The sequence below is a fragment of the Dreissena polymorpha genome, unplaced genomic scaffold, assembly GCF_020536995.1.
Source record: "Dreissena polymorpha isolate Duluth1 unplaced genomic scaffold, UMN_Dpol_1.0 chrUn058, whole genome shotgun sequence".
NCBI lineage: Eukaryota > Metazoa > Mollusca > Bivalvia > Myida > Dreissenidae > Dreissena > Dreissena polymorpha.
Window position 1 is genome coordinate 130,758 of NW_026273372.1, and position 23,146 is coordinate 153,903.

At 34.5% G+C, this 23,146-nt stretch overlaps 3 protein-coding genes across 4 annotated transcripts in view; all 3 read left to right on the plus strand.

The window, feature by feature from the left end:
- LOC127863907 (uncharacterized) overlaps positions 1–21,175 on the plus strand; it is a 96,167-nt gene extending 74,992 nt beyond the window's left edge. The window contains exons 4-5 of the mRNA XM_052403592.1: positions 15,689–15,776; positions 17,369–21,175. Coding sequence (XP_052259552.1) covers positions 15,699–15,776; positions 17,369–18,709 — 1,419 coding nt within the window. The 5' untranslated portion in view covers positions 15,689–15,698 and the 3' untranslated portion in view covers positions 18,710–21,175. The remainder of the gene's footprint in view (positions 1–15,688; positions 15,777–17,368) is intronic.
- The window catches only part of LOC127863909 (uncharacterized), a 78,093-nt gene extending 56,918 nt beyond the window's left edge, over positions 1–21,175 (plus strand). Inside the window, exon 2 of the mRNA XM_052403593.1 lies at positions 18,798–21,175. The gene's annotated coding sequence lies outside the window, so the exon portion shown is untranslated. The remainder of the gene's footprint in view (positions 1–18,797) is intronic.
- LOC127863910 (uncharacterized) overlaps positions 1–23,146 on the plus strand; it is a 142,757-nt gene that overhangs the window by 115,364 nt on the left and 4,247 nt on the right. The gene's annotated exons all lie outside the window — the stretch shown is intronic.

A 23,146-nucleotide genomic window follows, 5' to 3' on the forward strand; every position in this document is an offset into this window, starting at 1 on the left:
GAAGTAGAAGCTGTTGTTACTGTTGAACTACATGTAATAATAGAGGCTGTTTTTGCTGCTGAACTACTTGAAGTAGTAGAGGCTGTTGTTGCTGTTTACCTGCCTGAAGTAGTAGACGTTGTTGCTGCTGACGTAACTGTTGTTGTAGAAGTTGTTGTTACTGCTTAACTACCGGTAGTAGTAGAAACTGTTGTTGCTGCTTTACTACCTGGAGTAGTAAAAGTTATTGCGGCTGAAGTAATAGTAGTAGTAGAAGCTGTTGTTGCTGCTGATCTACCTAAGGTAGTAAAAGTTGTTGCTGCTGAATTAACTGTTGTAGTAGAAGTTGTTGTTGCTGCTGAACTACCAGTAGTAGTAGATGCTGCTGTTGCTGCTAAACTACCTTTATTAGAAGTCATAGAGGTAGATGGTATTGTTAGTTATGTTGCAGAACTTGCTGAAATGGCCAACTGTTGCGTTGTGGTCTTTGCTGCAGTAATTATGGAAGTTGTCGGCGAAGTGGATTTCGTAGTTATTGGTGTAGGTGTTGTTGGTCTTGTTGTTGTTTGTTTCGTTGTGAATGGAGTAGGGTTAGTGGGTCGTGTTGTTGATTTTATTGTTGTGGACCGAGTACTTGTGTGCGTTGTTGTTGGGGTTGTCAATGGTGTCGTTGTTGTTACGACTATAATTAATAAATGTATTGGTGAATTTATATAAATTTCGCAATTATTGTATGCCAAACTACTTAACTCACCACCTATTGTTAAGTCTTAGCTTTAAAAACAAGTTTACAAATATATAACAAAAATATAAAATGTAATCATGTAAATTGCCACTAAGAAAGGGCAATATCCTTGTAGATTTAAATACATGTAAGACTGATTGATTGGGATTACACAATGAATGACGTCTTTTAAGCAAGAATATTTCTGATGTTACCAAACAAAGAGTTTAAACAGTGGTTTACGTACTTGATCCTTGACATAGCAAGCATCCATTCCGATCTATGTGGCAATCTGTCATTGGGATGCTGCCGAGTGGACAGCTGTTTGTATTGGAAATCGGTCGGTTATGGTTTCCTGTTAATACACGATTTTTTTGGTAGAAATGGATGAAACACTGTCTAGTTTCTATGACGCGGAAAGGGTATGCATAAATAAGCAATGGTTAGATGTTTGGAGTTTCATTTAATGTTTAAAATCTCCAATGTACATCATTTCACATTATGTCAAAAGTAAATGATATGCTTAACTTAAAAAACATTGCCTGGGCTGGTGTTTTCATATCGTATTTATTACTTTTGTAGATGTTAAACTAATGTTGTATAACAAATTTAATTGACATTCATCGTATCGTAATATGACCAAATACTGATGAAATGGCCATTATCAATATATGGATTGGTATTATTGCGTTTTTATTATGTTTAAATTCAAAATAAATTGCGTAAACAATATTTATTTAAGCAAACATGTATTCTTCAAAAGCAATCATTCGTCTATCTACCTGCGCTGGATTATATAGCGCAATTATTGTCATCATATGTTATCTTCGTGGCATCTGGACAGGACGGCAATGGGGGCAAACTGCAAAGATACACTAAACAATTCTAAATGAGGTAACAGATTACGTTAAGATACTTCACAATTTCAAATACACAGGTTCTTTATAAATGATTTTAAAATGTCCGGCAATGTTAACAGGTTAACAGTTTTAGCATATTTATATTACATTTAATATGGTGTAACAATACAACATAAAATGAATACACTTGTTTAAAAACGACCACAGCACTGATACCAAAATTGGTCCACGGTTCTGATTCTCTAGGTAGAAAGTTCTCTACCAAGCTAAATTATACTTAAGACCACGGCGATAACTTAATATCACAAAATCAATGCACGTGTTTGATATGGGGAACAAATTACTTTCCCTATCCCTGCAGTGCAAAAGCACAAGATTTCAAATAATTTTACAAAGGTGCACATTTTATTATAATTAAGAATATTTTATTAGTCGGAAGTCGTTCAGACATGAAGTATGTGGAATACAGTATTACTTAGTTAAGTGAAAACTCGATTGATGGGCGCCTTTGGCATGCATTTAAGAGCTCTTTTACTTTTAAATATGTTATACGCGTTTTGTACTGTACTTTACAAGCGAATGGTCACGTGATTCAAGTTAAAGACTGGCGGATATTAACAAAACTTGGTCTCTTGGCAATGAAAATTTAATTATTCACAAACCAAAGATTCGGTAGAATACGGAATAATTATGATTATAAATCTACCTGGTTATATATTGATTTGTTATATATTTTACCAAGATCATGGTTTCCTGCGGAAGATGATCCATTTCCGTGTGCGGACGAAAAACTGCTGGGCGCTGGCGCTTGTACAGATGTGGAAGTACTTGACAGATAGGTAGGACTGGTGGGCCTGTAAAATGAATACGATGACGTGGAATTAGCAGGGGATTGAGTCTGCGAAGTACTGTAAGTGCCACATGTGCTTGTTGGATTGGAATGTATCTCATGATTCATACCAGGATGGAAATTACCGAATGGGCTGTAGGCAGTGATCGTGGCAAGGCTGCTGGTCGCTGAACCTACAAATAATAAATCAACGTTTTATAAACATCCCAATCTGGAATATACTAACTGCTGGTATTGTTAAATTCGCAGCTTATTGACGTTCGATCAACAAACAGTGCTGTATCACAAATGTTGGAATTTACATGAAATGCACAATTTACCAAATGGGTTGCATCAAATAATCGTTACTGCTTTGTACATTTTCGAAAACAAAAATCTTTGTTATCCTTATTGTGTAATCACTTTGTTATGATATCATGAAAAAATTATTCACAATGGCAACCGATGTAAAAGACCGAGTCAGTCCCATTGAGATAGCTCGATTCTAATCGGCATACCTCGCTGATGATCATTGATAAAGGTATAGGAAGCTCAGCTATAAATGGGACAGCTTATTCCGGGAAAAGATTTAATAATAGTTTGAAAACGTTAATTTTAAATCAGTTATATTCAATCCATTATATGTTTATAAATCAATGAAAAAACTATGCATTTTCTGTATTGTATTTGACATTTTTCATGATTCAGTAAATAAATTGCGAATTAAAACGTGTATAATTAACTTTCAACGCGATCATGCGTGTAAAAAAACGATTTAATTATAGCTTGAAAACGTTAATTTTAAATCAGTTATATTCAATCCATTATATGTTTATAGATCAATGAAACAACTATGCATTTTCTGTATTGTATTTGACATGTTTCGTGATTCAGTAAATAAATTGCGAATTCAAACGTGTATAATTCACTTTCAACGCGATCATGCGTGTATAAAACGAATTATTTCGAACCTGCCATTTGTAAACGTTGTAGCGACTATGGTATATGAACAGCATAATAGCCGTATCATATCTGTGATACTCGCTCTTCTGCGTGCTTTCTCATTTTGCATATTTAATAAACTTTTCAAACATCAATTTCAGAGCCACATCAATGCACATACTATGTTTGACAATTCATTCGTTTGTTAGATATTGTTGGCTGTTTAAAACACATATTAGGTCATATCGCGGAGATTTAGTTAACCTTACCATGTGTTCATGGGCGAACTCACGTATTCAAGTGCTCTTACGACTATGTGCTCATACCCACTATTGATCGGGAATCATCGTGAAATTATTGCCGTACTTGACGAACATAATAAGCCTAAGCTTATTGAATTAGAGAAAAAGAACAATAATCAAAAGAGAAGAAGTATATGTTCATGCACATGGGATTGTGAAATCACGTCCGTACACATAGCATCATTAACTTAGGAAAGGAAACAACGAAATATAAAGTTTGGTATGACATACCTGTGAAATTAAAAGGCCTGGTGTAATTAAAGAGCATGTCAAGTTTTGAATTAATATGCTGACACGTAATGTTATAACCCACAAACATTTTACTGTAACAGACAGTTTTTTAAGATAAGTGGTACTGAAAATACACGTGGAATACCTTTTTAAAGATATTTCTTGTTATAGTTGATCGAGAATATAACCCGCCTCCCAGTTTCGATGAAAGGATCAAGTTTTCCACGGGTACTACCTCCCCGTATCCCCAATTTATTTTTCGTACCCTACATTTTTCGTACCCAATTTTTTTCTCATCCAATTTTTTTTTCGTACCCAAATTTTTCTCGTAACCAAATTTGTTTTCGTACCAAATTTATTTTCTACCCAATTTTTTTTCGTAACCAAATCTTTTTACGTTCTTAATTTTGTTTGGCATAAGTGTTGTACCCAAAATGTTCGTACCCATTTTTTATCCTACCCAAAATTTTGGGTTTCGTACTCACATACACAAGTGTGGTGATGTAGATAAACTTAAATAGATGCTTTTATATCAATCCTCTTCAAAAGCATCGTCACACCAGTACTGTCAGTACTTTGATTATTTTTCGGATGTATGAACCCTTAAGGATATTGTTCATAACCAGAACAGTGCCTCGAATAGAGTATATTTGTCAAAGCGTGAGCAATATTTGTGCACGCCCCTGTCAAATACTTGCCTCTGTATTGATACACCCGTCTAAATGTCATTGATTATAATGTCTTATGGTCTTTTCTTCTCTGTGGATCAAATCAAACACCGTGTCATATTTTTTAAGAATGAAGTATATTTGTGCATATTCGCAAAGAACTTGCAAACACTATATTCACAGTTATTGAACCTATTTTAAATAGTGGTGTCACTTATAACAACCAAACTAATATCTCCGTAGTCGATACAGTTCATACATTAAATGTGAACAGTTAACGATTTGATGATTTAATGAAATGTTCTTTTCCACTATTTTTTGGAATTTTGTATTCCTTTCCTTATCATTCCCTTTCATTTCTGTTCTGTACTTTATAACATTCGAGATTGATTATTTTCGATGTAATGTGCTTTGTATGGTAAAGTAAGATAAACACCAATTGCGTTCGGTTCGAAAACAAAAGCAAGTAAATGGAAATAAAGGAGAAGAACTTATGTTAAATTCCCATTAATATAAGTATAATGCATAAACGCAGAATATTTTTAAAGTATGTATAGATAAATATGCTTAACTGTACTGGTTTATGTCAATAAGGCATACACGTGTACACAGATCATTTATGGGCAAAGGCTGTCACAACGCTAATATTGATCTTATTTTAAAGAGCTATCACCGATATGAAATGGAAACTCTATCATTAATTTGAACAATACACTGTGTTAAATTAAACACTCATCAATAACTAAATACATAGCATGTGATGTTTAAACATTGAATGTTAAACACGTTTAAGTGTAGTGTGGTATGCTGTTCCGATCCTGTGTGTTGCGGCATAAACTATTCGATGGCTCTGCATATCAATACGTATATTCACATACAGATCATTTCAATGTGTTCATAAATCGAATTTCACTCACAGGTTAATCGTGTCTATACAGTTTATGTAATTCAAAAATATTGACTGAAAAATCAAAATGACATCGATGACATATGTTCCAATATTATGCATACGCATCGGAAACGCGAACGTTCTCATAATGACAAAGCGACAAGGCACCGAGCGACACCTGTCATTTATCTTGGAGCCACTTCCTTGCGCAGCATCTTAAACAACTTGTATACGATATGTGCATTCAGATTAGTATGTTTCCAGTATTGGATGTTTATTGATGTATAATCCGGGATGTTAGTGATTATGTTACGTACGATTGTATTGCAAAGTCTGGACACACAATGATCCCATGCCTTTGTGTTTGTGGAGTGTGGAGTTGTTAGATGAAGTGTTGCTTTCGTTGCCAGCGGTTGCGGAAGTGTTTTAAACATTTGCTTTGGAAAGAGCGCTGTTGGTGTGGATGTGACAACAATGTTGATGCTAAACCTTATAACAATTAAAATTTCGAGTCAACAATGACGTACAATTCCTATTGTGGCATGACCCACTCCCCTTTCTGCTTTACGCGGCGGTATTTAACATTTAATGGCCCGTTTGTGTGTTTCTCATTGCAGTGTTTGTTTGTACTGGTTTATTACACGTTAAACTAAACATGTTTGATCCTCAACAAAAGTATGGAAGTCGTATACAACTATATTGTTCAAATTGTTCCATATCAACAGGCTATGTGAACACTTACGTAATGTTGGTACTAAATAGGGTCCAATTAGCTTAACAGGACTTTATTGATTATATTTGTTATTTTGGTTCTGCGTATTGTTTCTTTTTTTTACAATCAGATGTTGTGTGTATCGTGTCGACCAAATGATTATTTCCCTGCTTCCATGTTATCACGTCTCTCTGAAAATGGTCGTTGTTGCGAGTCATGCATTTATAAAACCGCACGTCTTAGCATTATACTAATTTATTTCCTATTTTTGTCACATACTTAGTGATACGCCGGATTTTGGTGGGGTCATTTTCTGTTTTTATTTTTATTCATTAATGTAAATGTGTTTTTTTTGCAAATTTGCGTAAAATTTATAACTAAGTTGACTATCAAAATTATATTGCATTCGATATATATATATTACATTTATTTAAACCAAAATTATAGCCAACGGTTATCTTGATGTTCAGTTGCAATCTCTTGCACGACGGTTACATTACATTCACCTCTGTGTTGGGCTCAGAACGGACAGTTGTTATGAAAGCGTTTCATTTATGTCATGATCATTACAAGCGTTAATCATTGAGGTTACAGAATACTAAACAATCTCTTGCTCGACGGTTACATTGCATTCACTGCATTAAAGAAAACCATCTCATACCATGATATCGTATATCAGTCTTAATTCATTATTATAAAATTGATAAGTTTTTTTTATGTTAAGAAACGAACATACATACACACGTCGAAGCAATTACTAACGTCACTCAAAAAAAAATATGTTCAATTGTTTACATTTGTGAAGTGCGTGGAATGATTCCATCTGCGTAAATGGGCAATAAATTAGTTCCAAAGAGTTGCATTAAAGCTCGCAAGTTTTTGCACGATTTATCGTACATTTAAAAGTCATATTTCTTAATTTAATGCATGCAATCTTAAATATCCAATCAAATATACGTTGAATGCGTTTGTTCGGTTTTATCTATTTTATAGACAAAATGGAGGGCTGAGCCTTTCGCAGAGTTGTATGTGAGAGCAAGGAACGACATCTCTGCGTGGAGATTGGTTCAGTTGTATACACAACTGCAAAACTGTTGATTTTAATTGAATGTTTATCTACTATCTTTATCAGGGTGCAGTATCAATGGGTTCACAGGGGTTTTCACGAGGGTTGAACATAATAAAAAGACACCGTTAAGAACTGTATGTTTGCATATCTCTTAAATTATAATAATATGTTTGCAAAAATCTTTAGTGCATATAAAACAGTTGTTCTTGCAGGTTTTTGTCGATATCTTTAGACATAAGAATACGTTATTGAATACGTCTGAAATTGGTGCCAACATTTAACGTTGCGTGCAGCATCTTACCGTGTATATGAATGTTGAACACATCGACTTTTTTGGAAACACCACATGCTTATTGAATAAAGTAATTCTGATTATTTTCACATTGTCATAAGCCGCATAAAAACTGTCGTTTATGCAATAGTTAATATTCTTAAGAAAAATTGCTGTAAAAAGTTATTTGAATAAAGCACTACTTACCGATGTGTTTACATCCATTAACATCCATTTGTGAACACCATAAAGTCGCGTGATCCTGCATCCTTCATCCATCTTGTTAAGCCGAGTGTTCTTTAATTGACAACCACTTACCTATCCCATTCATCAATTATGTATACCTATAAATATTTATATTTGTGTTATCCCTTAATTATCTTTTAATCCTGTATCCGGTTAATTTGTCCCGATTGTCACATAAACAGTATATTTTTCTTTTACATTAAAAAATGTATAAGTTAAGGTTCATAACAAAACAATTCATAACCTAATTAAAAAAAACACAACATCACATGGATGCATCTGGCTCCAGTCAAATATCTGCGCGGAAGTTGGGTGTTGTAGATGTCAGTATGATAAACTCATACCTAACAATTTTATTTGGCTTCACTGTTTTGTATACATTTAATATTTATTGATGTCCCTTTGAATGTTCTGTCCTGCAATAAAGTATATTCCATTATATTGACCTATATGGTTCATTTGGACAGTTTGTGGGTATCGCAAAAGCATGGTAAGCAACACACTACAATCAATCTCATTTGTAATGCTATACTTATTTGTTTATCTCATATTTATCCTAGTGTTTTCAATTATTCATCAACGAAAGCCATCGAAACTTATGACATGTTTAAACAGGTAATGAGTTTATGTTTTTATTTTTTAGTTGACTTGATAACCTATATGCCGGAAGAACATCAAATAAGCAATGTCTCTCTTCTAAGCCAAGTCATACAATTGCGGAAAAATAATATATTACATTTTATTTGAGATCATACAGCAGTTCACCAAAGCAAGTTGAGTGTGCTTAATGTGTATTATTAGAAAACTGATGTAGCGTGAACAAACGATAAGGAATTGTGAATTATAATTGGTAAATTGGCATTTACAACAAATCAACCTAAATATAATAACACATTTCACGGTTAACTGTACACTAATAATTTAGCCTTCACGGAAACACTCATGAAGTGGTCGACGATTGTCATACGTGATTTAAATCACGTACTATTACAGCAAAATGATCCAAATTAAAGTATGATTTACATACTCATATTAAGATACGAAGTAAATATATGTCATGAAAAGGTTTACACATGCGCACTATGTTATATAATGTGCCTGCATTGATATGTTTCCATGCATAAGTATTCATTACGGGTATACTTTATTTATACGATATAAAACGAAAATATTTCATTATGTCAAAGTCAAACAAACCATATCTCGTGCTAACTCGGCCTATCCCGGTAACCCGCGTTAAAATACTAATCTAAGTCGGACGAGATGATAATAGTGAACGAGCAGGTGACGAAGGGACAAGGTCCAACAATACGCCCCTCTTGAAAGTGCGCATAAGTACTCTGGCTATTGACGTGTTTGTGTCGGCTGATTAATAACAGGTAATTACTATTTCACTTCTTGCCTGCTGATGAATAGATTATTGTTTTATATATAATTAGATAATATTATTGATATTGTGTCACCAAAAAATCTTCATTACCGGAGTTAGGGTAAAAAATAATATTTGATGTGCAATTTAAAGGCAGATACAAAGCAAATGCTAATTAATGTTCAATGAAACGTTTATGGGTCTGAAAAAGCCTAACAACGAGTTCTTAGGAGCTATTAAATGTTTGGACAACGGAAATAACCTTAACCAAACGATTAAATGGTGTTCTTTTTAACACATCGATTTCTGACGAGTGCATTCTTTCTGGAAAATAGAAAGCGTCAAGCATTGCGTCACATATGATGATTAATTCAACGTGTTGAAATTATTATAAATAAATGCTCGTCCAAGTTATAATTAGTTAATTCGTAACACATCGTGCAACATATGTATACACAAGCGATAAGCAACCATTCCGAAAAGTCAATTGATTGGCGAAATAACTAGCACTTTAACAATAAAGTAAGTATTATCAAACAAAACATACCAAATAAACGTTTTCGTAAACCCCCGTACTAGTTTGTTTGAGAGCCTGCCATCACTGTCAATTATTTTAACCGTTTACTGCTAGTACATCTGACAATACCAATACTCCACCTTGGATGTATTATGGCGAATCTCATATGGTTACGGACGCAAATATATGCAATGATTACTTGTGTACGTCATAAGCTGTTATTTTTTTTAACACCGAAAAACCTTACTTTGCGTTAAAGATCAAAACGTGGTTCAATGAAACTTATATCACCGAAAAAGACGATGCTGATTTTGTTTCTAGTGTATTTGTTTAAAAAAAAACTTCAAATGCCTCAAATGAATATTTCACAAAATGCTACGCATTTGCAACACTTTTTAACACCTACCCTTTAGTGAATATTGCGATGCCAAACTTTACACAATTATAGACCTCTGTGTGTCATAAGTTGAGCAGGTAATGTTTTTGAGCCTGCTGATACAATACATATTTGTATAAGAAGTTAGATACACACATCATGCTAAAAAGGCTTACAATCTAAGGAAAAATGAAGGTGAAATATTATAATTGGCACGTGCAATTCAAAACCGATTGTATATACTTATGTCATCTTCTCCTACCCAGTTGTGCACGTTTCGTCATAAACAAATCCGGTGCACAGACTAACCTTAGGGGTATGATTCATCATTAAAAATTAGTTTTGAACGCTTCGTCATCAGCGTATATGGTTTTCACGATAATCTTTTGTTAACGCATAATAATCTACTAGCCTATTGTGCATACTTACCTGTTGTGAACGCTTTATCATGTATTAACCTGTTATACACGCTTACCTGTTGTTCTCGCTTCATTATCTTCTTACGCGTTGTGTATGCTGTATAAACAAATAAACTGTTGAGCACATGTTTTCTAACATTATACTGCCTTGCTATATACGTGCTTGATTCATCACCTATTAACCTTTTGTGCTTGCCTCATCATCTACTTACATGTTGTGAACGCTCCATCATCTACTAAAATGTCGTGAACGTTTCATCATCTACTAACCTGTTGGGAACGCATCATCATCTACTAACCTGTTGTGAACGCTTCATCATCTACTAGCCTGAGGTAAACGCTTAATCATCTACTAGCCTGATGTGAACGCTTTATCATCTACTAATCCAGTGTGTTCGCTTCATCATTTGATAGCCTGTTGTTTACGCTTTATCATCAAACAACCGATTGTGAACGCTTCGTACATGTAATCTACATATCCGTTTAGTATGCTTCAGAACACACGAACCTATTGTGAACCACGCGTCATTTCCTTACATGTTGTACACGCCTCGTCATATAATAACCTATTGTGGAAACTTCATAATATACTAGTTTGTTTTGTCCACGTAATCATCTACTAACCTGGTGTAAACGCTTCATCAAATGATATCATATTGTCTACGCTTAATCATGAAAGCTTCATCAACTACATACATGTTTTGTAAACTTTTCATCGTCTATTAATCTGCTGTGCACTCTTCACTGTCTACTTACTGGTTATGCACGCTTCATCATATACTATCCTGTTGTGCACGCTTCATAATTTACTAACATGTTATGAACGTCTTATCATCTACTTACATGTTGTGAACGCTTCTTAAAGGGGCCTTTTCACAGTTTTTGGCATGTTTTGAAATAAGTCATTGGGAAAATAGTCATTAAATGCTTTATATTGATAAATGTAAACATTGAATCTTAAAAGTTCCAGTAAAAAAATCAAGAATAAAATTTAAAATAGGAAAAAAAGTAGCCGCAGCTGGACTCGAACCAGTGACCACCGGAGTCCAGGAGTAACCTGGAGTAAAAACGCATTAGCCCGCTCGGCTAATCTGCCAAGCATTCTTGGATAAAGTATTTTATGCACTATATCAGCAATCTTCGTAGTTTCACAAAATTTAACGACAACAACAGAATACTACAAATTTAATCGTTTCTCGTTGCAACGCTTTATAATTTGTAGGTTTTTAAATCGTCAAAAGGTGCATGTATTGGCTAAATAAGACCATGGTAAATGTTCAGTATTACTGTTTCTCCACAAATATCATAACTAAAACGAAAATTTGTGAATCTGAAACAACCTCAATTTGGACAATTTACCAAATCGTGAAAAGATCACTTTAATCAACCAATAGTTGTGAATGCATCATTACTACTTTCATGTTGTACGCGATTCATCATCTTCTAAGTACTTGTGAACGCTTCATTATCAACTAACAAGTTGTTTACGCTTCATCATCTACAAACCTGATGTGCACGCTTTGTCATATACTTACATTTTATGAACGCTTCATTATATAAAACCTGTTGTGAACACTTTATTATCTACTTACATGGTCTTTCTACGTAGTTCGGTCGAGTTTATAATGTTGATTTACTCTACACTATCAAGTCCACGGGGTATTTTAACCAAATAATGATATGGAAGGTCCCGTGTCTGTACGAAAACAACGCCGAACTCTACCGCCATTAGAAGTTAAGTGTCTCCAGACATACTAGTTCATTTACACGATTAATTTGGAATACATATAATCAATCAATTATAAATCTGATAAAAAACGCATGTCTCGCGTGTCAAGTTTATGTGTGACAACATGCGAGCTAAAGGTATTTAATGGATACTTACATATATAACTGCTTATATGGATTAGTGTCGTACATATAGGTATTTGAACATAAACTTGAACAAGTAATAAACCACATTTGTGGTTATGACAATCTAATCAATTTCTTTGTGAAGCGGCATTGTCCAGATAGACTTATAATGTATGTGGGTCTTTTAAAATTATCTCATGAAACACATGACAGGCTAATTCGTTAATGATGATAAGTTTGAATCGGATGAAGTCACACAAAAAAACATTGCGTAATCACCGTTATATGACTTCTAGTATCAACAGTACTGAAAAAGGTGTATCACACATTGGTCATCTATGATCGCTGTGGTTAGTTTATCGGCCAAAGACTGGTAACGTCGATAAATATGTTAATTTTTCATTGATTGTGTATGCCTCGTATTTTTTTATAAGAATAAGTGACCAACCGTTTTATCTCATCTCTGCTCGCGGTCGCGGTTATTTATTGCTAGTGTTATCTAATCTGCCGATATTGCCTGGAAATTAAAGTTATCATTAGTAAAACTACTTGTGTTGCTTGCTTTCATTAGGTGTCGTGAGCATCGAAAATCTCCGGGCGATATTTTTACTGTGGAGATGTATGCTTTCAATTTTAATCGCCTAATATTAAGTTGGCATTTTTTTAATTCTTAAATGCGGTTGAACATTGATTATAGGCATATGAATTGTGATTATATAAAGTTCAACCCGAACAGGTGCAGATGAACGTGTTAATATAAAAAGTCAATGCATCGCGTTCTGTTCGTGAATACTTTGTAATATCGTTGAATTAACTACTGGACTAGCTTCCAATTATTGAAGTTAACAGCTGAAATGTTTGAATCCAAGTTTCGTTAGGCGTCTGCATGTGTCATGTTTTAACTTTCTCTTGAGGCTCAAGCACACTGAGCCTTAAAAAGGTGTATTTCTGTTACGGTTATTGCGACATTAACACATAAATGTCGACGGTAAATGTTCAACGTAAAATAAAATGGCACCGGCGAAAATAATGAGATCATTAAACAACTTCTTAAATAAATTCAAAAGCAACAAAACTATATAACAGTTTTGATTTTATGTTCTCAGTACATGTTAAAAGTTTACTTAAATTCATTCGGCATTTAACCGATAACAAACTGATAATATTTATTCACGCATGTCATTGCTCAGATAACGTATTTTTCGTTCAGCAAAATCAAATATTGAAGAGTGTTATATATAAATCAATAGTTTTAACACGATCACGAATACGCGTGCATGTACATATAAACTGATCATAGCTGACACGCTACAGTACATAAGTTTAAGTTATGTTATGTAACGTTAACAATACTGCTTTTCAATAAAATGCAAATAAGATGGCTTTTGCCCGTGTAAAAGACACGTCTTATATGAAACCTGCCTTACCTTATACATCACAATTGATTTATTAGCCTAGTCAGGTAATATGCCGGTTGAATGACTCAAGTTAAATAAATAACATTACGACTCTAATATACCTGGGCGAGCAAAATGAATAGTTTTCCAAAAGAAAAATTCGTTCAACGGCCTCTTATATATCCCAATCTTTCAAATAAAAGGAAGTAAAATGGAAGTAAATATAGAATTTTATTTTACTGATATTGTAACATACACTGCATGGTGTGTTCGATGCCACGAACTAAACTAGTAGTAAAATAATACACTTGATGAAGTGGGAACATTTATTGCTACTTTTAAGCGCTTACCTCATGCAATGGACCAAAATATAACAGTAGTTAATGGGGTTGTCGTTAATGTATTTTCCTTTCACTTATCTGCGTTAATGTACAACATTAAGTTTAAGTCATTATATATTGAACAAAAGTATCATTATGATTACTCAATACAATGGCAGATAATATAATACCGTGCCCTTGACCGATCATAAAGGTTGTTCTTCGGCGCGGAATGTTGAAAACTGCAGTAACGCACGCGACGTGTGTTGATATGGCATGTGGACCGCCACGTAGCTAGTTTAATCAAGAGTTTTTAGATGTCGTCCTGCAAAATAATAAGACTATTTTTTACGCAATAGAAAAAAAAAACATTTCGAAAGAGCATCTGTAACACTTTATATGTTATACATTAAAGTATAAATGTGCATGCTTCAATTTATAAAATTAGTTCAATACTTCATTTTGAAACAACATGAGTTTAATAAATTCAATACAAAATGACCACGAATCTAAGATTCTATTTATAACATGACCAACACATTTTCTCTTTATTTTATGCTCTTGTCACCTTTTTATTACAGTGTTAAAGAGTTTTACTTAAGAAATTTGCTGGAATAATGACATCATTTCGTCACAAAAATGACGTCATTTCACATTTATATAACTAGTGTAATAAACTTTTTATTCTATATCCTCATTACAAAACCAGCTTTCCGTATTTTTATTTTCATTCATTGATTACGCACTTTATGACGTATCTCGTGTGACGTCATTTCTCTGACGAAACATACTAGTATAAGCAAGACTCTGCATTTTAGGGACAACAATATGCAGGTGGTAGTGTGTAATAAATCTAGTAGCAAATTATACCATTTTGATAGCATTGAACGAATCCAAAAGGCAAAACGTATTTCGGATTGTATGTTTGTCATGCATAATTGTTAACTTCGATAGGAATAAAACAACTCGCTCCGACAGGATTACGAATTCGTAAATTGTGTTTTGGCCTTTGGGTCAGAATGGTGAGCATGTGTACAAACGCTATCAACAAATACTGTGGTTTAAAATACATTTCGATAAATGGATGGAAGAACAGAACATGGAAAATGGAAATGCATATCATTGTAACTTAGTTGTTATTAGGCTAGCATTGGATTAAAGTTGTCATTGAGGTTAATAAAATTGATTTTTTTTGTTTTGCTGTTGCATATTTGTTTTCAATTTCTAGCAATAACAATATCACTTGCTTTTGCATTTTTTTTTCTAACAATAAAAATTAATTAAATATCACATTCTCGATTCGTTTTTTTATTTCCTCTCATATTTTCAATAGGAAAGTATTAAAACGAGACATACAAGCAAAATATCGCCTGTGTGAATCGATTATAGTACATTCGGATACTTTTTCTCGGTAACGGCTTTCATCGTTATAAAGCAATTGCTTAGTGCACTTGTACTCAACTGTCCAATATGGAAAAAATACAGACTTTTTGGATCCAATACCGTAATATATTGGACGGTCACGTGGTACAAATGAAGAATGCCGATTGGATGAATTTATTGGATATAGAATAACACCCATGTAATAAACAGAATTGAGCATTACGTTATTTCACTCCTGGAGCCTAGGTCATGTTATAAGATGAGTTTAATAAATTCAATACAAAACGACCACTCATGCAAGATCCTATATTTATCAAATATCTCACTTCAGCACTGTACGGATGGCTGAAAGTGGCACAAGACCTGATGAACCGGAAAGATTCCCAAGACAGGGCAGTGTGTCCAGCAAACACGACCTGGTAAGATGATAAGTCGAGTGCAGTTTGTGTCCAGTACACAATGACAATTAACGCATAGTTTTCCCGTTTATATGTCTGCGTTTCCCCTACCCCTATTATATTTCTTAATGACATTTCAATCTAGATGGTTAATGTTTGCATAACTAAAGGCAGATACACGTTAACATCTTTAGAAAAAAGAACAACGGTAAATTTATACTGTATATCAATAATTGGTCCCAAATTAAATACTTTACTTCTGTAAAAAATGTGAAACATTAAAAATGAATAGCTCCGTTCTCATGAATCTTCTTATAACCACTTTTCAGTGTCTGCACGTGCCAAAGTACGACACTACTTTTTGGCTAACGTTTTGCACAGTTTTCTTTCAAATTATAAAAAAAAACTATTTAAACATCAATATATTGTATTTACAGACATAACAATTAAAGTTTATATAATTTCGTTAAATTATGCAGCTTTAACCATAGCAATTTAGTTTATTATAAATAGTTATAACATTATTCGTTCCGCATTTGCAATTTCAGATAATAGAGATTTAAACATTATATGTTTAGTATGTTTATGAATGGATGTCATAAATATATATGAACTCGCAGTTGATTACCGTCTATATTTTCAGTGTCTTTATTTCAATCCACTTAATTCAATTTATTAATTAATTCATGGTTGGCAATACTTGTACCGACTATTGGATTATTCACTAAGAACATACACACGAAATTGTAATATATTTTCACAAGATAATACTTAAGAAATAATATTTTTCTATCATGGTTTGTTGTCGAATAACCCACAGTAAGGAGTATAGATGCGTAGGAATTAAATCACGAGTGCGAAGCACGAGTGATTTGATTACAGGCATCTATACAACTTACTGTGGGTTATTCGACAATAAACCATTATAGAAAAATATAATTTCGATTCTAACAAGATTCTGATTGATTTGGTTCAAGCTTTAGGACGTGAACTATATTTTTCAATACTCCGCCTTTCTTAGTACACAGTTCACTATTTAGTGACGTCATTGATGAGTACAAACATATGACGTCGTTTTCATTCATAAATATTTTGCAAATGATGTCACTTTCATTGAAAACAACAATCGTAGAAACTTAATGACGGCACGTTTATTGATGCTACTGAAATGCTGACATGCTATAAATGTTTTCTGAATTACGCTTCCTAACCAATAACATTCTTTGTAGGTGTGGTTATGCCACTTATCACCAAATATACAATTTGTTATTTCATTACATTTATACATGCTACATTTATTACATTTCTTTCAGAGCGGGTTTTAGCACGTGCATTTTACTGCAATATTTTCTTTATTTATTCGGAACTATTTTCGAAACATTAAGCTCCGCCCATAAGTTATTGCAGAATAACCCACGCTTGATTTCCTTCTTTGTCTATAGAAAACAAGTCGCGTGCCGTTTTAGAATTTTAAATTGATAATACATCGAATGGTATGGCCGTAAAAGAATAATTTAAATTGGAATAATTTTAGTATTGCTGATTTATTTGACTACTAACGGTGTAATGTTATTTATGACATGTAGCGTGTTTCTAATTGAAACGTTTTTTAGATTCAGTGGGAAAATACCTCCGTTGAGACATGCACTATACTGAGCTGGCTCGGTTACGGACAGGAGATCATACAGGCTCGGAGAGACGCATACCGGGAGTATAGCAAGCTGTTAACTGCACGGTTTTGTGGAAAGGCAACGTATATTATGACGGGTAGCAAAGGTGAGGGGCTGAGCAGCTACTTGGAAAGTGATCGGGATCAAATGATTGTAAATAATAGAGTATTCTGTTTAGAAGATGATGTAAAGTCAATTGCCTTTCCTGGGGAGATAACCGTCTTGAGATCACTCAGCCGCAGGAGTTACCATGGTCACTGTAGACTGCTACTGGAGAGACTCGGTGCAACAATTCACAGGCACGTACATGGTGCGTTTTGTGATGACGGATATGGTCTCGAACTTTTGAGCAGTGACTTGTATGTTAATAACTGGTCGAACGAAGACTTGACTGAGGGCGAGGTGCAGCATGAGCGTGCGGGACCGTCAATTCCGAGTACAATGCATGGACACATGCACAGTGACTATGTACATGCATTACATTACTACTGCCCCAACATTCTGTCAAAATGGGCCGCAAGACCTCGCCACTGGCCGCCACCGGAAGTCGTTCAGAGGGTCGTATCACTTGGGGCATTTCTTACGCCTGTTGGATTTAAAGGAAGTGAATATCAACATGTTGAATGGAGAGTGTGTTTTAACGCCGGTGAGATCGAACTAATTAGCAATCTTAACGACACTCAAACTAAATTGTATGTTTTATTGAAAATGATAAAGAACGATGTATTACATCCACGTAAGAAAGAAGTTTCATCGTACACATTGAAAAACATCGTTTTATGGATGGCGGAAAATAATTCTCAAGCCTCGTTTCATAAAAAAAGTATTTTGCAGTGGTTGCATGAAGCATTGGATGCGCTTAGAGTTGCATTGATCACCTTAGAGCTACCATACTATATGATTCCAGAAAGGAATTTGATGGCAACCTCTGGACTGGATGAGGAACAGCAACGCACATGGATATCAACGATAACAGATATGCTCAATGAAGGTCCGAAGATGATACTCAGACTTCCAAAGATACGACAATGCATCGTAGCTCATCCTGAACCATTACGATGGTACAGCGGGAGGAGAATTGAGCTGGAGTTGTTGTGGCTCATGCGCATGAACAGAGACTTAATCTGTACGGATGAGAACGGGGAGGTTGACTTTACCGATGCGATTTGGCAGGCATTAATAAGACGAGAAAACGAGGTTATAACGGATGTTTGCGTGAGGATGAGAATGGAAGGGAGTCGAGTTATCAACACACAGGCTATTTTGGAAAGAATTCTGATGTAAAACGTTAACGATGATCAATAGATCACTAACAAGGCGCGGACAACACGTAATTATAACTTTTGAGTACATATTATCTTTAACGAATCACCGATCATTGTTGCCAAGAACGTGAAAATTATACAACTTATCGTTATAGTGATTTGTTCAGTAATTGATGTTTGACTTGAGACGTTCGTTTCACTTTCTAAAAATGTGCACAATTTTACAAAAGATCTGTTTACAGTAGGCTGAAAAATTTACCGAAACAATAAATGTCGATACAATTTATTAAAAAATGTCAATCGCATAGATGACAGTAGTTTGCAAAATAAAGTTATGTAAAGTAATTTTGCTATATTGTATATATCTTTACAAAATATGTACATATCGCGCTTGGAAACCAGCGGTATAATTTTAAGTTATGCATATATTTCTTTTTTGAACTAATAGTAGTAACTCATTTTGTCGACGTATGAAGAAATGTGACTTGTGTTTATTTGCGCAAGCATGTTAGGAAATAAAGTGTGTTTGTGTTATTTGTATCTCATCTTCTTATCTAAATGTTCACTTGGTTTATGGTTGGTATTGTTAACGCATTTGCACTGAATGAATATATGTGTTACTGGCAGTTACTGAAAGTCCACTTGTATTGTTGTAATTGCTGTAAATGTATCGATAATATTCTTGTTTTCCTTGTTGAGTTGAAACATTGTTGTGATTTGTAATATTTATCAAAAAGTATTGAACACATGTTTGCACTTATCGATAAAAATGGTGCATCTCTGTGTTCATTCTTATTTTTAAAATGTCTTCAATAACGCTATTGTTGCATTCACAAATAAGAAATAAAGTACAGTTGTTTTATGCGAATTGATTAAACTACTTCTCATGTGAATGTATAATTGCTCGTGTTTTTTACTGGACAAGTGAATGTAAGCTTTTATTGAACACATATAATCTGTTTTCATCAAAACACATAGTCTGTATTGAGTCTAAAGATACAAAGATATATGTTATAGCATTGATGTTTTTATGCGGAAATATTTTCATACATGATAAACGTTATGGTTGATTTTCGTTAATCTAGTTATACCGTTAATCTCGTTTTGCTCTAAGCGTGTGCATGCTTTTTTTAGTTTTCTTTTGTTAGTTTTTTTAGCGAGGCTGTTTTCGGAGAAAACCTGAGCTATTGTCATTGCCATCTCGTCGTCCGCCGTCCGCCGTAGGCGTCGTGCTAAAACCTTAACATTGGCCATAGCTTTTTAAATATTGAAGATAGCCCCTTGATATTTTGAATCCATGTGTATCTCATGGAGCTGCACATTTTTAGTGGTAAAATTTGAAGGTGAACATCATCCTTTAAGGTTTAGGGTCGAAAAAACAAAGTCAAGGGAAGAAATAAGCTTTAAATGGACATAGATATCTGACCTGCCCACGTATATATTTTTGTTAAAGTACTCAAAGCGGTGCAGTAGGCGGCATTGTGTTTCTGACAAACAAATTGTGGTAATGGTCAATGTCATCCTTTACGGTCTATGGTAACAAATACAGATTTAAAGGAAGTAATAAGCTGTAAAAAAGGAGGAAATTATTCAATATTGAACATAGCCACTTTATATATTTGGCATGCATGTGTATCTCATGGAGCTGCAAATTTTGAGTGGTGAATCTACAGGCACGGTAGTGGCTTTTAATTATTTGCTACTAAAAATAGAGACTTGTTACAGACAATTATTTTCAAGGGAAGTAATTTATATAATTATAAATCTCATATTATATATTTCCTTACCAATAATTGAAGTTCTTTTCACAGTTACATTACAGATGTATTATTTTGATAATTTATATCCCAAATGATTGATTTGTCAAAGTTTTTTTAATGATATAATTATAATTTCTTTGATGTTCATTACATACCTGTGGACTGATGTCCATAGATACATGATCAACTCTGGCTATGATACTTTTGCCTCAATATAAGAGCTTTTTGAACGGCCGTGGACCATCCATCAACAGCTACACGGTGCTGAAGGACACTGTCCTTGGCTTGGTTATAGGTCCACGGGCGTAGATGTTAGTAGTTTTTGTATTGTTCAGTATCGGTTGGATCGTGAGGGGCACTGTGGGAGAAAAAGGACATGTTCTACCATGGCATTTGAAATGGCATTTAATAAACACTGGTATGTTCTGGTCACACTTATATGATTGTTAAGCATAAGCACATTTTTGAATTACAGTTCATTAGAGGTATCCAGTTAAAATCACTCTTACGCCATTGGCTACACGTATGTTATGGTCATTAAACTGTTGAATTTATACTAAATACCCATTTTGTGTTGTAATCATATGAATGGAATGGAATTTTCTGCATTGAATGTATGAGCGATTGAGGACATATCATGTAAAAATGCATGATGCCTGATTACATTCCGAGGGTGTAACTTTGTATGTTTATTAGCAATACAATTAAACTCAGTTGCATAACCACGATAAATTCTTAGTTTTGTATGCTTCCTGTAAGAATGTAGGCGCCATTTTGCTTTTCGGAGGCCTTATTGAATATCTATACTACTAAAGTGTGTCTTATAAACGTAAAGCCTTTAAATCGCTTTATAACATAGTCAATATTACATTTGTCAAGAGATAAGTATTATCATTTGAGCAACTTTTCTTTACTAAATATAATATACATATAGATAAAACATGAAAGTTTAAGAATATAAATTCGTCATATTTAACAATTTCTACGAATCGGATAATCAGAGTTGCCGATTTCATCTTAAATGTTAGAATGTAAATAAGTGTTTTCCAAATATTTAATATGTGGCGCTTGGGTGCAAATAAATACAAAGTCGTGATTTCACGTCATCGACACTGTACAATGGTAAAATCAATACACGCACTTTTCATGGCCAGAACAAGGTTCCTCAGCTTCTCGACTAATAATAGAGCTTAGAAATAAACTGATGAAACTGTGTGCACTCCAAGGTAGACAAATCTTTTTTTTGTTCTTGGTTAATGTAACAGAGTTACATTTCTTAAGATCCGTTTTCAGGTTACAATCTTGCGGAAATGGAAATACGTTATCTACGCTGTTGGACTAGATGTTGAATTCATTGTTTTGTACTTAAAAAAAATGCAAATTATTGTTTATTAATTTGATAAAACTGGGCATAATGCATGTGCGTAAAGTGCCGTCACAGGCTAATCAGGGACGACATTTTCCGCCTACATTGTATTTTTGCTAAGAAGAGACTTCATTTAAACGAAAAATGTGATACAAGCGGAAAGTGTAGTCCCTGATTAGCCTGTGTGGACTACACAGGCTTATCCGGGACCACACTTTAAGCACAAACATTATGCCCAGTTTTCTCATAACGCGACTCATTTAAGTACAGCGCTTGATTATATGATGTTAATATTCGCGATAAAGGTTAATCAAGTGCATGAGAAACGTTTTGTGACGAACATATTTAATCCTTATTGGTATTCTTAATATTGGGCGCATATAAGAGCGGTAATGATGTGAGCCGCGCTCTGCGAAAACTGGGCATAATTCATGTGTTGAAAGCGTTGTTCCAGCTTAGAGTTTGCAAACCAAAAAGGCTTATCAGCCACTTTCCGCCTAAACTGGATTCTTAATATGAAGATACTTTTTTACAACGAAAAATACCATTAACGCGATATGTATCGTATCTGATTAGCATGTGTGCGGACTGCACATGATAATATTGAAGGACGCTTCACACACATACATTAATCCCCGTTTTCCCAGAACGCGTCTCGATATATATCTAGCTGTTTCGGAAGGTAGCCGCCAGTGTCAAACCGCGCCTACATTCGTTATCCCGCTCCAAAGATGAACGTCATAGCCCCCGTACATAAAGACGATTATATTTTGCGTTTGTGTAGAGTATCATAATGCAGTTAGCTGTCACTGCGTATGTTGCACTGGAACACCTACCCCGAGTGTAACAAGCCTAAACGTTATACAATTCGTTAAACAAACGTATGATATGAAGATTCTATAAACCTATGTTTAAGAGACGCGGTCACATAATTGTCTGCTGTATTATATGCATGTATGTTTTCAACGTCTTTTCCATAGTATCCCTTGCGAGCTAGGGAGCCTTTATAAGATCTTCTCCGTAGATATCAGGTACTCGTTCTACCAGGATAGCGGAGAATGTTACATACAAGCTGGGGCTAACGAAACAATCTAGCTTATATAAATTGGATTGACTTCTTTCTTACCTTGACATCGTACAAGAACGGAATTACAAACATGAACAACAATAGCGTGAAAAAGTGGATTCAGGCAAGCAAATAGTCGCCCCAAAACGAACTATGATATTCATTATTCAGACCTCAGGGTATGGGGTAAAAGATAAAGCGGTGACTGCTTCGTATACCGGAGAAGGAGAAAAACATAAGGTCTAATGGTCTCTGTACATCAAA